Source organism: Enhydra lutris, unplaced genomic scaffold (assembly GCF_002288905.1).
Source record: "Enhydra lutris kenyoni isolate GAN:26980312 unplaced genomic scaffold, ASM228890v2 scaffoldscaffold1, whole genome shotgun sequence".
Taxonomy (NCBI): domain Eukaryota; kingdom Metazoa; phylum Chordata; class Mammalia; order Carnivora; family Mustelidae; genus Enhydra; species Enhydra lutris.
The window spans coordinates 45,029,137-45,046,424 of record NW_019154085.1 but is presented as its reverse complement, the minus strand read 5'-3'; the positions used below and the strand labels follow the sequence as shown (position 1 = coordinate 45,046,424).

Here is a 17,288-nt window from a genome sequence, read left to right as displayed (position 1 = left end):
AGCTTCCGAACTCCATTCAAGGGAGGAATGGGGGGGGGTTACCTGCTGACCTGTCCTATCTCCCATCCCCCACAGCCAAAGTTCACCCCAGGGGGTGTGCTGTCCCTCTGGGCCAGTTGCTTCCCTGGCCCCTTCCGCAGCAGCTGGGGAGGCAAGGGCCCACCCACATCGTGGGCTGCTTCGTCTAAGGCCATGAGTGGCCAGCCTGGCCAGAGACTCCGGGCTGCCTTAGGTGTGAAGCCATGAGGATCAGGGGAGCGTCTCCTCAGATGCAGCCACAGGTTGGGGGAGAGAGCGGTCAAGAGGCTGTGAATCAACACCACACACAGGGGGCTCAGGTACAAGGTAAAATGCACTTGCCTTCTCTGGAGGCACTCCCAGCCTCTCCCATGCCGCACCCCTCATCTGCTCTGTTGCTGTTTCTAGGACCGCTTAGCATTCTAAGCCATTACATGCCATTCCCTTGTGGATCATCTCTTGTTCCCACTGGGATGTTAGTGACATGAGGGCAGGGAGGACATCCGTCCCATTCTCTGATGTCCAGAAGCACCGTGTGTTGTCCGGAGCGAGTTACTCAGTGGAAGACGGCATCTAGCCCTGCCTAAATGCCGTCTGTCCCACTGTTGTTCTTTATTGTTCTATAACTTGTTCCTTGGTGTCCTAGAATCTTCCTCTGTCAATGTGTCTTGTTTCCCTATCTTTAGTAGGTACCTAGTATTCCCTAGCACAGATGTCCCAGGCTTGATGTCGCTAACTGTATGTGTGGGCTCTGGGGATACAGCAGAGGACAACTGAAGCTCCTGCACATCAGGGTGGAGTCCAGCGGTGAACTGGAGGACTGGAAGCCAGGCAGGGGGTGTGGGGCAGGTGGGGGAGGAGTCAGTGCTGTTTGTGCAGGATGGACAGGCTCTTGGCAGGGTCCTGTGGGCACCAGGGAGCAGCAAGTGCAAAGTCCCTGGGGTCAGAGCTCAGGGTCAGGGCCGAGGAGGCGGGCCACAATGGGAGATGCTCAGGAGGCAGCCAGGGAGGCCACACAGAGCTGCAGACACCCATGCAGACTGGGACTGTGCTCTGACCCAGGGGGAGCAGAGGACTGGGGTGGGGCCAGGGAGGCACAGACCCCATTTGGAAATTGAGGCTGGGACTGGCCAGGGACTGGATCCACTGGCCACTGGATAGTGGACAAGATGCCTGAGTTGGGATGCCAGTAGCCTCCCTGTGGTTGGTCCTTGGATAGTTTTCTCTCTCCATACAGCACACTCCTGGGTCTTTGTGCACACATACAGGCATTCCTGGGAAGTGGAGAGGCCTCCTAGCAGGGGGAAGGGCGAGGGTTATAAAAATGTCCTGGGCACGCCCAGAGTCCCGTCCAGAAAGACCATTAGTGACCACAACACACAAAGTCCCCCGCCTTGCACAGATGGACACTAGATGCCATCTGTCCTGTCGATTCTTGGTGACCTCATTCTTTGCGTCTTCCTCACGACTAATGAGGTTGAACTTCTCTCCAGGTTTGTGGATCTTCAGTGTTTCCCTTTGTGGGGATAGCCCATCCTTATTCTCTGGTCTCTGTCTTTCCAAAAGTGAGCACTTTCCGTGTTCTCTTTGAGTCAGCTAAGGCATCTCTGAAATGTTAAAAAGCAAGCAGACCAAACAAAGACTGAGGAGTAGACTTGCTTGTTTTGTTTCTAACTTCGGTCAGGTGTTTCACTGGTCTGGGGCTGTGGGTTCTCTGTGAGTCAGGATCTTGGCCACCTGCTGCTGCTGAAGCCACAACAAACAGGCTTGCTTCACTGGGTTTTCCCCCCTTTGACCACAACCTTGGAGACCATCTTCCATGTATCAACTCTGGGGCCTGTTATCTTCTGCCCAAGACTCAGTGACTTTCCATCCTTTGTAGGTAACCTGTTTGTTTTTCCTGTTTGCATGTGAGTAGAATTTTTTTTTTTTTCTCTTGAAAACATCGTTTTACATCGGGACAGCTCTAAGCTTGGACTCTTCATGTAACTTTGCATGGTGTTCAAGGAGTCCTTCGACTGGCAGTTCCAAGTCTGTCTTCAGCCAGAATGGTTCTCTTGGTATGTATCTTTCATTAGAGTCTCTGTTTCACTGTTGTGACATCTCTTTCAGAAAGAGCTATTTTTACCTGCAGGTAAAAACACAGCTCTGATGTAGCTGCTCTTTTCCTTGGTTGGTGCTTTTCAAAGTTCCTCGCACTCATCCTCCACATTTCTGGGGCCATCTTCTTCATTATCTACTCTGGACTTGGTCTTTATGATTCTCTGTTCTACGGTGGCATTTTCCTCTCACTGTGTGGCTTCAGCTCATCCTTCATTACTTGTTTTCTTAAATCCACCATTTCTCGATTTTTCTTTATGCTACAGAGTAGGTGCCAATCTGAGTCTGCTGGTCTCCCCATGCCATGCAGGTTGTGTTCATCTGCTCTTTGCTGCACATCTTTTTGGAAGACTCACATTAGCTTTTTCCCATTTGTTGCTTCCTATACAAGACAAGGTCTGATGAGACCTGCTGTTTTCCAGAGAATGGTGTGGTTGGATTCCCCATGGGTCCTCATCTTCAGGAGCAGGCAGGCCTGGGATCCAGCATTGTCACCTGCCTTGTGTGGCCTCATTCAAGTCACTGGCCTGTTTTCTCATCCCTAGACAATGGAGAATGGTCTCTGTTATGTGGTATCTGGTGGTCAATGATCACAAGGGTTATATGGGACAGTGTGTGTGTGTAGTTGTCTCTAACAACCAGGTGTCTGGCCTGTTCCTCAGAGCACTTGGAAGCTATGTGGTGCACACTGCCTGCGCCCGGAGACTCTGCTCAGTCAGGGCCCTCGGGATCTTCCCTCCCCCACTCAGGGGGAGGCCTTCCGGGACTGTGCTAGTGGGTCCCCTTACTATCTGGGTTCCTGACCACAAAGGTCAGGAGGAGAGAGAAGCCAAGGGTTTACACCCCCAGCTCTGTTCCCCCAAATTATAGGTTGTCTGGGTTCCTCTGGTTTCAGTAACCCTTAATTCCTGCCCTCCAGGCCCAGGGTAGTAACAGCTTCTCCCTCCCCATGCCTGCCTAGCTTCCAGGCCCAAACATCTTTTGCTTCCTGCCAGGACCCTGAGGAGATACCATCCTAGATCCTTCTCTCCCAAAGACGTCTCTCTCCCCATCCTTAGGCTCCTGGTTGAACCTCTCCCACCTTGCATACTCCCTGCTTCTGCTCATCCCCGGGGTTGTCTTCCAGAATTATTGCAAAAGCCTTAGGGCTGGTCTGTCTCTTTCAGCCCCTCTCTACCCTCTTACCCCAAACACGGAAGTTCAAGTTTTTATGTAGCACAGTGGTGAGGACCTTCCAAATGCAACAAAGATCATTTATCTGGTACCTCCAACCCTTTCGTGGCCTGGTGATGCCCCCCCCCACAGCCACGTGCACCCCCATGCTGCTGTCGGGGCTCCCACCTTCTCGGCCCCCTTCACAGAGCAACACCTGCTTCACAACCTCCTCTCTCCCTGAAGTCTCCCTACTTCTGCAGCCTCATCTGGGATTCCCCCTACATACAGCCTGGGCTTGGGCTTTCCTGTAGCTTGTGATAGCCAACACTTCCGAACTGTGCTGCTCCCCGCCGTCACCTGGGGAGATTTCCCCAAGGCTCCCCACGTGCTGGGTGGTGCCCACTGATGCTCTTTCATCCTCTTGTGGCCTCCCAGCTAATCCACCAGCAGTTTGATGACTGGGGGCTGTGGCCGCAGGATTCATCTGCCTTCCTGATTCCCGGCTGGTAGGAGAGAGGAGCTAAGAGCCCAGTGGCTAGGAACAAAGAGTACCCGTTATTGACCCTGACTGCTCCCGGCATCTGCAGTGAAATGCGGAAACAGATTCCGGGGAGCACTGCCCATGATGGCCGTGTGACGGCCCGCACTCCCCAGGGCCTGATGACATTTCTCTCTCCCCAGCTTCACTGCAGAGCCAACATGAACGGATATGCCGAGTACCCCCCAAGCCCCGGTCCCCCTGCCCGGGAGCCAGAGGAGCCTGAGCCCTGCGGAGCCCAGCTCCAGGAAGATGTGCACATGCGCAGTGGCTCCAGTGGGAATGAAACTGAGGAGAACTGCTCCCCGGGGCAGGACTGCCGGGGCGGCCAGGAGCTGGGGATGCTGGTGGGGCCGCCCAGCGCCCCCCCGGGGTAGGTGGAGCCTTCGGACCACGGAGGCCAGGCCACTTGTCTGTTTTTTCAGCATCTCGTCCCACTGTCTGATGGCTTTTGTGGTCTTTAAATCATGATCCCATGTTTTTCAACATTTAAAGAAAATCTTATTAATTGAGAATAACTAAAATTTACTATAATGATGCTGCTGTTGATGTTGACCCCCTGACTGTGGATGGATAGATGCCGAGTGAGCATAGCAAGATCTCGGGAGCAGGGGGACTGGTGGCTCTACTAGCAGCAGGTGTCTGTACAACATGACCTTGCTCTGTCAGTCCTCCCAGTACCTGAGACTTGAAGGTCTTACGCTCCGGCTTTATCTTAACCCTGTGTTTCTTGTAATTGTCTTACTCTGTGTGGGATAATCTGGATTGTCATCACTGGTTGGATGAGGGGGTGGACAGAGCCTGCAGTCCTCTGAGACTGGCCTTTATTTCTCGTGCTCACAGTCCCAATACCTTCGACCTCATGATGGCAAAGTCTGAACACAGCACGTCTGCAAGTGGCTGCAGGTAAGGCCAGTCACAAGTCCCTTGCTTTACGGTCTCAGAGGACTGGAGATTTGTAATTAGAGGTGAGTTTGGGGGTAATGTGGTATTTTGCAAGCCTCTGCTAGAACCTGTCGGTCTGTGCAGCTGTCTGGGCTGGGAGCTGGCCTCGCCCTCTCAGACCCCAGCTGCTCAGGGCCCCTTATGATGCTCTGGGTCTGGAGCCCCTACAGCTCCGACTTCACAGGCCTTGTCTGCACTGTAGACATGTTCATCCGGAACATTCCTCCCCCTTTCTAGGTGTTGGTAACAACGGTATCCTTAATTTCACATCCACAGACATTTTCTTTTAAGATTTTATTTATCTGAGAGAGAGAGAGAGAGAGAGAGAGAGCGCGCACGAGTGGGGGTGGGGAGGGAGGGAGAAGCAGACCCCCCCCACTGAGCAGGGATCCTGACACAGGACTTGATCCTAGGACCCTGGGATCATGACCTGAGCCAAAGGCAGGCGCTTAGCCGCCTGAGCCACCCAGATGGCCCCCACAGACATTTTCGGATCACCACTGGAGCAAACTCCAGCTCTCGGGCCTGGGTGTGTGGGCATCTGGCCATCTTCTCCTGAGACCTGACTCCTGCTTTCTTTCTGTACTCTCTGCTCTAAACAGGGAAGGGCCCACCTGTTTTGTCTTCTTCCCATCTCTGTAGCCTTATGTTTAGAGCTCTTTCATACAATTCTTTCCTCCCTATGGTCTTCCTGTGTTCCTCATTCACGTTTCTGCCACAGGACACCAGTTGGCTGTCCTCTGTCATTTCCATTGCTCTATCCTTTTCTGTCTGACACAGGGCAGGAAGGCACAGCTTTGAGGGGCAAAGCCCAGCTCCAGCCTGGGGGGTGGGGCAAAGAGCCCGAGATGGGGTGGGCTTCTGCAGTCCCCACTTAGGTGAGTGTAGTGGTTCTAGGCTAGGGCTTTCCGTCTCCACAGGACATGGGTGGCAGCATCAGGAGACATCTTTGGTGGTCACAGTTGGCAAGGAGACTTCTGGCCTCTGGTAGGGAGAAGGCCAAGGGTGCTGTGTATCCTACAGAGAACCACACAGACTGAATGTCTTAGTCATCAGGATGAGAAATGGGACTAGAAGTGCAGGAAGGAGGAATCGGGAAGCTAACACGTGATCGCCTCTTTCTTTATTGCCGTAACAGCGAGCAGTCCGCCAAAGCAGATGCGCACAAGGAGCTGATAAAAACGTTAAAGGAGCTGAAGGTCCACCTGCCAGTAGACAAGAAGGCCAAGGGGAAAGCCAGCACGCTGGCCACCTTGAAGTACGCGCTAAGGAGCGTGAAGCAGGTGAAAGGTACGTCCGGCTCATGTATTTGTTCCCAACTTGTTGAAATAACGTGGATTGTGTCGACTTTCTAAAACCCAACCCTGAAATTGCAGTAGGAAATTCTAGAAGTCTGAAGTCTTTACAACGTTTCTATTGTACTTGACTTTTAGAGGAAAAAAACAAAACAAAACAAAACAGGTAGAAAACCAGCTGATAAAAAGGAAAGTATTTACGATGTGAAGGTTTTCTGCTGTGGGATGGGGTCAGGTCAGGAGAGCCCAGCTTCCTCCAGGCTCTGGCCGGAGTTGAGCTGGAGTTCACTGAAATGGATGAGCAGCTCTGAGTCCAATTTCAGAGTAACACCTACAGTGTTGAGCTGAGGGCTGGTTGTTCCTTTGAAAAATAACAAGATCTTGCCAGATCTTATCCTCACAAGACAGTACTTTAGAGCTCCTGCACCTAAGACCTTGGGCAGTCCATTTCTTGTTCGTCTAGAAAGGTGTGAATTTCCATCCAGGTTGTCTTTTATTCAACCAGGAAACCAGGACTGAGTGCCTCCTTCCATCCCCAGTGCACAGTGATAAGCCCTCCACGGTCCACATTCTGCTCCTGTTGTGGACATGCTTGGACCTTTTTATTAGGTGACAGAAACTGTAAGAGCTTTTAGGACTGGTCTGTGGTCTGGACCAAGGCTTTCACCTGAGAACACGTGTGCGGAAGTCTTCGTAGATGCAGTGCAGGAATCCATGAACGAACACTGCAGTTGTCAAAATATTTACATCATCAGCTCAGAACCTTGACATTCAATAAACTCCAAGCCCCTTATATAACTTCCAAGAGCCCTGAGTCTTCCTTCCCTTGCTGCTGCAGCTGGACTCCTGCTGAGCAGGTGCCCTGCCGCCCCCCCCCATCTCTTGGGTCTGTCTCCAGGATAGTAGAACACACCACTGTGGGGGAGGTGCCAGCATTTCTAGCGACTGACTCATGAACTTGACTGCTCATCGAACTCCTGCAGACACCCATCCCTGGAGGTTTGGGCTGTGACCCCTGCATTCAGGGTCATCTCAGGATGCTTTAGCTCTAGGCGGTCAGAAAGGTCCATGCAGCCTTGCCTCTCTGTCTGTCGGTGGGAGTGGGGATGGGAGCATTGAGAATTTTTAAGTTTCCTCCAGCGTGTTAGAGAAAGCAGCAGGAAGCCTGGAAAAGGTATCCACATGGGCATCCTGATTTTATAGCAGCGAACACTGGGGTGAGCCCTTTCTTGTTACACAGGAAACCACCTGTGCTTTGAGGAATTTCTTCACTGTTTCAGTACCTTATGACCAGTAAGCAGGGACAGAAGCCAGGCCAGCATCTCATTAGGGCAGGTGAGGGAGGTGTCCTCTCCCAGCAGATGTGGGAGCCCCTCCCCTGCTCCACTTTACCTGCACGTATGCGACACACACACGCTGAGGTCCCAGGGGACTCTGCGCATTGGAAATGCATGAAAGCAGAGAAGTCATGAAGGCTGAGTTCAAGGTCAGACAGTGGGCTTTATTCTGTGATCAGTTTACAGGCAGGGCAAGGCTTCTCACAGATAACGATGGATATGAAGTCCTATTTCAAATAGTCTTTGTGTCTTCTAACGTTTGGACAACGTTCGTCGGAAGGGCGTCATTGCCTGTCCTGTAAGGTCTGGTGGGGAGGGCTTGCACCAGGCATGGGGGCCTGGGCTCTGCTGTGTGCTGGCATGCGCTGGCCTCCTGGGTGCCCTCTGCAGCCCTAAGTTTCTCTGCCAGCTCCTATCCAAGGCTGTGTCTGTTTGGTGAGGGTTAATACTGTGAAAGCAGACACCGTGCTCAGCCAGCCCACCCAAGGGTGCTCATAAACTGCGGGGGAGGGGGGAGGTTCTCTGAAGGGCAGGTCTGCCAGCACCCCTCCCTGAGGACTGTCCCCAGCCTCAGGTGCTGGGTGGGCAGCCCCGCAATAGTCTGCCCCCAAGAGCCATATACGTTGTGGGGTGAGTGGCGCTGGCCTTGGGCTCTGTTGGAATCAGTCTCCTGCAGCATCATTTCTCGCATCTCGTGTTTTTGAGTGAGGGACTCTGTCTGGATGGAGGTGTCTGCCCCGGCCCCAAGGAGCAGGTGCAAAAACTGCCACAGCCGTCCTAAGAGGAAATGTCAGCCTTGTGTCGTGATTGAGGACCTTGCCGGCAAAGTGAGGGTTAGGAGGAACTCTGTGCCCATGTTATGTAAAATAATGTGTACTTACCATCTAAAAAGTTCTGTAATCAAAGGTCTTCAGATTTTTCAAACTAAAACAGACTTCTGTTTGCTTTGCCTTCACATTTCTCCGCTCCGTTCTCTTGGCGTCCCAGGAAGATAGTGTGCGTAGCCCCCTTTCTCATGAGAAGAATAGAGCCCCCAGCACAGGGAGGTGGGGCCATTTTCAGCCCCCCTTGGTCTCCTCTGCAGCCAATGAGGAGTATTACCAGCTGCTCATGTCCAGTGAGAACCACCCCTGCAGTGCCAACGTGCCCTCCTACACCATAGAAGAGATTGAGTGTGTCACCTCCGAGTTCATTGTGAAGAACGTGGTAAGTGTCAGACATGAGTGACGTCTTAACCCAGAAAGCGGAGCTTCCCCTGGTGAGTTGGCTGAGGCTGAGCACAGGCAGTCGGGGCTTTAGGACAACAGAGTCTGGAATTTCGGGAAGTCAGCTACTACCTTAAATAACAATGTAAAGTCTGTGACTCAGACATAGCTACCGCTATTTTCTGTGAGTTAGTCCATCTGTCATGGCTGATCCACCCCCAAACCTTGTGTGTGTAAGAGCAAGCCCCACCTTGACTGAGCAGTAACCAGGGGACCTTAGGCTCTCTTTGTGGGGGTTGGGGGGCTGGGATTTGAACTCAGCTGGTGAGACTCCAAAGCCTGTGCCTTTCTAAGCACCCCGTAAGGGCGGGGCACCCTTGGAGGTCTAGGGGAAGGGAAGAGAGTTGTCCCTTCCCCTGTGCTCCTGCTTCTCAGAGAGCAGACATAAAGGCAGGTGGGGATCCAGACCTACTGGCATCATGGCAAAACTGGTCTGGGGAGTGGGGCTCCCCAATCCCTCCCATCTCCTCCTTCCGGTGCCCCCACTGTGGCGGAACCCCCTGGGGGCTCTGGGCCAGGGCTCAGGCCACTAGCCAGCTGGGAGCAAGCCCAGGCGGGAGCCTCTAGCTGCCCAGGCGGCACCACCTCCCCCCCCCCCCCAACCCCCGCACCCTGGGAGAGAGAGGGGCTGGCAGAGGTTTGTGGTTGTGGGTCCCAGCGAGATGCAAGGGGCTGGAGGGGGGAGCCCAGAGGCCTCTCCTGACCTCCCAGATCTGTGCCCCTTGGGGAGGGGCAGCCTGTCCTCATGCAGCTGCTGCTTCCTTCCAGGGTATGTTTGCTGCGGCCGTGTCCCTGGTCACTGGGAAGATCCTGTACATCTCTGACCAAGTTGCCTCCATCTTCCACTGTAAAAGGGACGCCTTCTATGGCGCCAGGTTCGTGGAGTTCCTGGCGCCTCATGACGTGAGCGTGTTCCATGCCTCCACCACGCCTTACAAGCTCCCGCCCTGGAGCATGTGTAGCGGAGCAGGTGAGGTCCCCAGGGCGATGGCCCAGCTGCCTGGGCTTCTGCATCTGTGGCGTGTAGAATGTGGGGGCTGCTCCTTCCAGGGCGGGGGGGTGGGGGTGGGGTGTGGTTTGCGGGCACCGTAGGCTGAGCCATGCGCCCCCTGCCGGCCATGCCTCGCGTCAGGCTTCCCAACCAGGCTGGACAGCCCTGCTGTGGCTGCAGGCCATGCTCCATGGCCTGTCCTTGTCCCCCTCCTCCCACATGACCGGGAGGATTCAGGGTCCAGAAGCCTGGACGCTCTTACCGTGGCCAGCACAGGCCTTGCCCATACGTAGGCACGGGACAGGATAGTTGACCAGAAAAGTCTCAGCAGAAACATATCATGGGATCCTGGCAGAAGGTACCAGATCAGCTCAGGCCTTCCCTGCAGCTACGCCCATCCCCCAACCCCACCAACACTTTCATTGAGCAGAGTGGCCAGCAGAAGCCCACTCTTGACCTGTGAGTCTGGCAGCATCTGTCTGCCTGCCCCTCGCTGGGCCCTGGTCCCTCGGAGCTGAAGGTAAACACATGGACAGAAACACTAAGCAGCCAGGACAGGTGACGGGAAACAGTGGGCCTGGGAGTCACTCAGACAGGAGTGACCTCATTCGTGATCTCCTGGACCACAGGTCCCTCTCCGCCGCACACACCCCACCTCCTCCTGTTTGTAGTCAGCCGGCCGGCCAGGCTGCCATTCCACCACCGCCCAGCGCCACCACCGCTGTTCCCCAGCTGTACCTTCCTGACAGTGGGCCACCTGGGCATTAGGATTGACTCACAAAAAGAGATGGTCACTTTTGGTTTGGGATATAAAGCCACCCACCTTCTCCAGAATTTCCCCCGAGGACTGCCCAGTCAGGTCCCTAAAGCTTGCAGTGTGTGTCATGAGAACCTGTAGGTCACTGTGTGGAAGGGACATCACTCCACATGTGGGTTTATGGCACAAACAGGCCGGCACCGGCTCCCTGGGATGATTGCCTCCGAATTTGTGTCTGAATGAAAAAGAAGGACCAGGTGACTTCTCTAGGGCCTTTCCAGGCTGGAAATTTTACACCATTTTCCCCTACTAATGATTTCCTACTTCTCCTCTTTCTTTTGAATAGAGGAAACTTTATGTGAAAGATCAATGTCTAAGATTTCCTTTTTTAAAAATCCTATATTGTGAAAACACCATTTCCTCATCTTTGATGATGCTGCTGGAGTGACATCATGTTTTTGCTAGGCGTTTCAGATTTTGAAGTAGGTTAACATTTTAACAGAAAGATTGATATAAACTTTGAAGTGACCTGAGTTGCTTCTGTTAGAACTGAATATCCGCCCCCCCAAAATATGTGGGTTGAAACGTTTAGGGCTTTATGTGCAAAAATTCTGCCCATCAAACTGTCTCCCGGAGTTAAATTGTTAGTTGGTGTGTTTGTGGGAGCCTGTGAACTGTTTCAAAACTGGTAAACAGCTGGTGGTAAGCTTTTAGCATTCCATAATTTGGTATGTGTTACATTCATGAAATATGTTTGACTTTAGTCAGTACTATGAAGAATGATCCCTAAGGGCTTCACTTTCTGTTCATGTAAATACGCATTCACGCCCTGACTCCATAGCTTGGGGGAAACAGAGCCCTGTCTGTACTGTGCTGTGCTCTTGGATGGCTGACTTTGTACTCTCTCTCTCAGATTCGTTTACTCAAGAATGCATGGAGGAGAAATCATTCTTCTGCCGCGTCAGGTAAGCCTGTGACAGGTGTTCCCCAACTGGGAATGGCACAAATCTTCTCTCCTGAGCATCTCTTATGGGGTTGAGGAGACGTAGGACTGCCCCCTACCAGTTCCTGCTGTGCTATGACCCCTGTGTCCCTCCGCACCCCTGTTCTTTAGGGTAGAAGCTTTGTGGGACATGCCCCTGCCACGTGTGCGCATATTCCTAAAAAGTCTATGTGAGAACATCATTTTCATAACAAAGCGTTGAGACAGCCTGGTCAACAGTGGGGTGATTTCAGTGCCCCACAAAGAGAGCCTAGGGAGCCTGGACTTGGTGTCTGTCACCTGGCAAGCTGCCTGAGGACCCCTCACTGGGAAGGCATGTCCCCCAGGGAGGACGCAAAACACACATGCAGCCTTTAGTTCAAATGTGTGTTTTCCCAGGGAGAGCCCACAGCTCTCCAGCTCTCCCAACAGCAGGCTTTTGGCCCAAAACAAGGTGACTGCTTGAGTGTCCAGTTGCAGGGTCAGGAGCAACCCCTGGCCAGGTCCGGGCGCTCTCAGAAGCTGGGGTTGGGGCCTCACCATTGAAGCAATGTCCATCCCCCCGATGGAAGTGCTCTGGAGCAGGGCTCCTGGGAGACCTCCCACCGCCCAGGGCTGTTCACTGTCCTGTCTGCCCTTGATGTCATGGGCATCTGAGCATGTGGGGCCAAAGCACACACCACAGGCCCAGGCCAGAGTGCCAAGCTTGGCCCGGGTTACCAGGCAAGGGGCCTGGCTCTGTGTGTCAGGCTTCTAGACAGCATATGAAAGGACTGCTCTGGGAAGAGCCACTACTGGGGGAGCGGTGACTAGCAAGAAAGGACAATTCCTTCCATCCTAATTGCAAACCTTTAACTGGGCCTCCTCCACAGCGTTGGGAAAACCCATGAGAACGAGATTGACTACCACCCGTTCCGCATGACGCCTTACCTGGTCAAGGTGCGGGACCCGCAGGGCACCGGGGGCCAGCTGTGCTGCGTGCTGCTGGCCGAGAGAGTACACTCGGGCTACGAAGGTAACCGCCTGGCCAGGGGTGGGAGGCGGCTCTGTCTGGTCCCTTGTTGATGGTCCTGGTTCACACCTAATGTAGGTAAGGCTGACCGCCAGCCCTGGCCTTGCCTCCCAGCCTTGGGCAACGTCTCCATCTCCCTCTAGATGCACACCCACATTTGCCCCCTGGCCTTCCCCATACCCGGGGCCCAACCACCTCCCCATGTCTGTTACAGGGGTCCGGGTGCTGGCATATCCCACCCATGACTAGCCTGTTCCACAACCAAAGTGCCCCTCCCCCTTCCCCAGCCACTGCCTTCCATCTGTGTAGTGAGAATGGCCCTCAGCTCCAAGTCCCCAAGCCCCTCCCACCCTTATGTACCCCCACCCCCGGAAGAGTGCCGGGACACCCCTGCCTGCTCAGAACCCAAACCCCGCCCCCCCCCCCCCCCCCCCCCCCCGACCTGGGCCCATCTACTGTCCCCTGCATTCTCCACCCTCTCCACTTGCAGTGGCTTCTCTAGGCAGGCTGGCCCACTGACTCCCAGTCTGTGCTCCTGCTCTCTCCTCCCTTCTTCTACATGTAGAAAGCCAGTCATCACAGCAGGCTTATCCCACCTGTCCGTCCATGGTCCTGCTCACTTCTCAGGCCATCCCCTCCCCAGATCTGGGCTTTCCCTTGAAGCCCAAATGGCCCCAAGGTGTTTGGCCACCCTGATTCTGTCCTTCTGGCCACTTCCTCCCACTGAACAGCATCATGACGTGGTCCTCGTGTGGTACCAGCCCTCATACCTGGCCTGGAACCTTCCTCATCCTGGCAACTCAGCCACATGGCTTCAGAATTCTCACAGGGTAGGCGCCGTCTGTAACTACTGACCACAGGGACCCAGTCCAGTCAATGTTTCCTGGTACTCAGAACCTTGTCCCAGGGGTTGATGAGGTCATCTTTTAAAAAGGTGTTTCTTAAAACTGAGGGAAATGTTTGGTGAGTTTGTCTGCAGAGAACATTCTCTTCCACACGGTCTATAAAGATTTATAGGGTTACTTAGATTTCAACAAGTTATTCCCTGATATGATCTGAGTCTCCTTCAAGAAGGAAGCTTTGGATTTTGAGTGTTTTGTCCATGAACTTGGTGTTTGAGGGAAATTCTGGATAGATGATTTCCTTTATGCAAATTATTCCACCACCTTTGCCCTCCCTAGAAACTCCGAAGTCCCCAAGACAAGGATATTTGCTGAGAATTTTGAATCTAAAGACTTAACTCATTTCTTAAAAACAATTTGTTCAGCTCCCTCTTGGATCTTAAAAATCATGAATTTGGCCTTCCCCCGTGATTTCATTAAGAGATGCCTATGGGTCACGACACAGTTCTGTGAATGTGGTGATTCTTCACTTTCTAGACTAAACCCTCCACAAGGAGGTTAAGAAGGCTGGCTGGTGGTCATCAAGTGTAGGGTCCGTTCCCCGTGCAGTGGGCTTTCTCCTGGGTCCACTTGTGAATCTTCTTCCTTCACTGCCCATCCATCCGAATCTATGTGGTATTTTCTAGTAGCCATAGTAGAACTGTGCTAAGTGTGTATTTGTTAGAATCATAAACCTATGTAAAATTCTATTCTTTCAGCCCCTAGAATTCCTCCTGAAAAGAGAATTTTTACGACCACACATACACCAAATTGTCTGTTCCAGGATGTGGACGAAAGGTAAGTGTGCCATGACACTGACCCGTCTGCCGCCCCTCACCCCCACCTCCCCCTGCACTGGGCTTGTCTTGAAGTCAGGACCATACCCTTCACAGCAGCTGACTCGGTCACATGCTGGTTAGCATTTCACCATTATCTTGGTGGTTCCCTCGTGGCAATTAAGTAAAGCTCAGTGAACGTTCCTGTTTGACATTGAAGCTGTGTAGCTAAAATGAAGGCTGTGTGTTGGTTTTACGGAGGTGGGAATCCACAAAAATGTTGAACTATAGGCAATGAAATCATTCTGGAATTGCACTAAAAATCTCCTGCGATGTGAATATTATGTAAAAGGGGTGTCTGGAAGCTGGGCATTGTTCTCATTAAGTATATTTTTATTATCCTGTTGAAACTCATTTTAGAATCGCACGTGAGTGAAAAATGGCACAGCCACGGTGGTGGGCTTGGGACAGGGTTAGGGTTGAAGCTGGAGACACCATTGGCAGGATCCCAGCAGAGCTGCACATGCCGGCCTGTGTGCCACAGACTGCTCCCGGCATGGGGGGTAGAGGGGTGCTGGATCACCTCCATTCCGGTCTGGAGAGTCTGCTCCGTCTCCCGCCCAAGGCGCTCTAGCTGGAGCGGGAGCACTGCTGGGAGAGTGTTCTGAGTTGGCTGGCTTTGGGTGAGGCCCTTGGAGCGCCTTCCCCCAGCTCCCCCTGCACGACACCAAAAATACCACTGGCTGCTGGCAGGGATGGGGAAGAGCTTTCCTCAGAAGCCCTGGGGGGAGTGGACCTGGGTGTACTGGCACTCTGGGCTTTCTCAAATGGGCCAAGGGGGCCTCCACAGGTGCTAACAAGGACCCAGGCCACCCCACTGCCTACACCTGGCACAGAGGCACCAGGCACCCATCCTGGACAGGCCACAGAGCGCAGGACAGCTGGGCAGGTGACCAGGACTCCTCCCCACACTCCCCCTTCCTCCTGCCTTCCTTCTGCCCTTCCTCTCTTCCTCCTCCCCCTTCCCCCCGTCCTCCTTCCCCCTTTCTTTCTTCTCCTGTCCCCTCTTCCACCTCTTTCTCCTCCTCTTCCTCTCCTTCCTCTTCCTCTTCTCCTCTCCCCCCTCCTCCCCCTCACCTTGCCAAGCCTTGACCTGGAAGGGTGCCAGGAACATTTTGTATATCCTGTCAAAGGAAATCATAGGCCTGGAGAGAGAGTGTTTTGGACCAGGAGGAGAAAATCAAATAATAACACTGGGCCCACAAGAAAGTTCCATTCTACTGGGAAACGAGCAAGATTTGCTCTAAAGGCTTGGAGAATGTTCTTCCACTGGAGCTGAGGAGTTGGAGGAAACATCAGCTCAGAGGCAAGAAGACTGGCCTCCAGGGGGAAGGCTGAGACTCACGTCTAGGAGAGGGAACAGTAGCTGAGTGGGCAGAGGACGCCCAACACAGAGGCAAAGGGGCACCAGGAAGTTCACCCCCAAACCTTCTCCCAGAAGGTAGAATAGCAGTGACAGGAGAAGAGCAAAGGCGCCCAGCTTACGGCGACTCTGCGGGACTAGACAGACACAGTGGCCAGAGTAATAGGACAAGGGAACCCTCTGGAGCTGGAAAGGAGGCACATGGAGTTTTCCAGAGTCCAGGCAACACTTTTTTTTTTTAAAAAAAGGGCCATGCCAGCCCCATCTGGTCGAACTTGCTAATGACACAAAGAAAGAAAAGATCTTAAAAGAGGAACAGCAAAAACATGATCATGATTTATTCTTTCAGCAGCTAAGCCACACGGCTACAGGCCTGAGCCTGTACTGGGCCGGGCTTCATAGGGCCAAGTTTTCTATCCCAGACCTGGGGGGAGGCTTCTGTTTGCTAATTAATTGAAACACTGTTCTCTGTCAGCCTCATTCCCAAACCTTGATCTTTGGGGAATTGGGCGTCTGTGACTTTTTTCCAAGGAGCAGGAGGGTTCCCAGAGCCGGTCTGCTGCTCTGCCTGGAGGCGGTGTTCTGGAGGGGGTCCCCGGAGGGTAGCGGGGGTGCTGAGGCCCAGCGGGGGCTGCCCCTGAGCATGATGCCTGTGCTTGCCTTGCAGGGCGGTCCCCCTCCTGGGCTACCTACCTCAGGACCTGATTGAGACCCCCATGCTCCTGCAACTTCACCCGAGTGACCGGCCTTTGATGCTCACCATCCATAAAAAGAGTAGGTCCCATTTCCTGGGAAAGCCTGGGATCAGTGCCCTGTGTAGATGGGTCACATCAGTTTCCTGCATGTGGGGACAGATGCTGTGGCTCTGTGCTCACTCCCTCTCTCTGTCAGTTGAGAGTAATCACCTCCCGTGCGTCCCTTTGTGGGACCTGAATCTTTGGCACCTGCTTTTACTGTTGGCTTCCCTGGCAGGTGGGGGAGGGGGGGCAGGTTCAGCGGTGGTGACAGAGGCGCTGAACCAGGCCAAGGGAGTGGGTGATCCATGTCCCCACCAAGCCCAGGTCTTGCAGACACAGGGAACACTGAGCATCCTGAAGAAGACCAGTCAAGGGTAGCAGAGGTGCATGTCCTGAGATCTGTGGTGGCACTTCTGGAAACTTCTAGAGACAGCCCGCTGTTGCAATTTAAAGCCAAGTTGTATGTGGAGGGGGGTGTTTGAAAGCCATAGGGTCGAGGAGGTTGGCCTCTTAGAAAGTTCTGAGCTGACTCCAGAGTGGAGTGCCCCTCAGCTCTCCTCTTCCCAAGAGCACCAGACACCTGTCCTCATGCCCACATGGCTCTCACTCTCACAGTTGTACAATCTGGTGGGCAGCCCTTCGACTATTCTCCCATTCGGTTCCGTGCCCGGAACGGCGAGTACGTCACTCTGGACACCAGCTGGTCCAGCTTCATCAACCCGTGGAGCAGGAAGATCTCCTTCATCATCGGCAGACACAGAGTCAGGGTGTGAGTGCTCCCAGGGCCTGGGGCAGCCCAGGGACCCTCATTTCCCCCACCAGCAGGTGGCAGAGGGCAGGACTGGGTGGCCAGGACCCAAGCCACCTCCTGTCATGTGCCTGTGACTCCAGGTGGGCGGGATCTCCTACAGCAGAGCAGCAAGCAGGAGGGAGGGGCGGGTAGCAGCCCAGGGGTGTGCAGGGAGGAGGCCAGCCGGGCTGTGCAGCAGGGGGCCCAGCTGACAGACCAGTTAAAACTGCACAGGGGCCCTTTGAATGAGGACGTGTTCTCAGCTCAGTCTCCAGTGGAGGAGAAG

General features: G+C 53.7%; 1 protein-coding gene across 1 annotated transcript in view; it reads left to right on the top strand.

The window, feature by feature from the left end:
- Positions 1-3,972: 3,972 nt before the first annotated feature.
- Positions 3,973-17,288, top strand: part of LOC111145278 (period circadian clock 2) — a 28,170-nt gene continuing 14,854 nt past the window's right edge. The window contains 11 exon segments of the mRNA XM_022500111.1: positions 3,973-4,184; positions 4,655-4,717; positions 5,895-6,046; positions 8,473-8,594; positions 9,422-9,623; positions 11,315-11,366; positions 12,256-12,398; positions 13,996-14,074; positions 16,143-16,249; positions 16,828-16,981; positions 17,237-17,288. Coding sequence (XP_022355819.1) covers positions 3,973-4,184; positions 4,655-4,717; positions 5,895-6,046; positions 8,473-8,594; positions 9,422-9,623; positions 11,315-11,366; positions 12,256-12,398; positions 13,996-14,074; positions 16,143-16,249; positions 16,828-16,981; positions 17,237-17,288 — 1,338 coding nt within the window.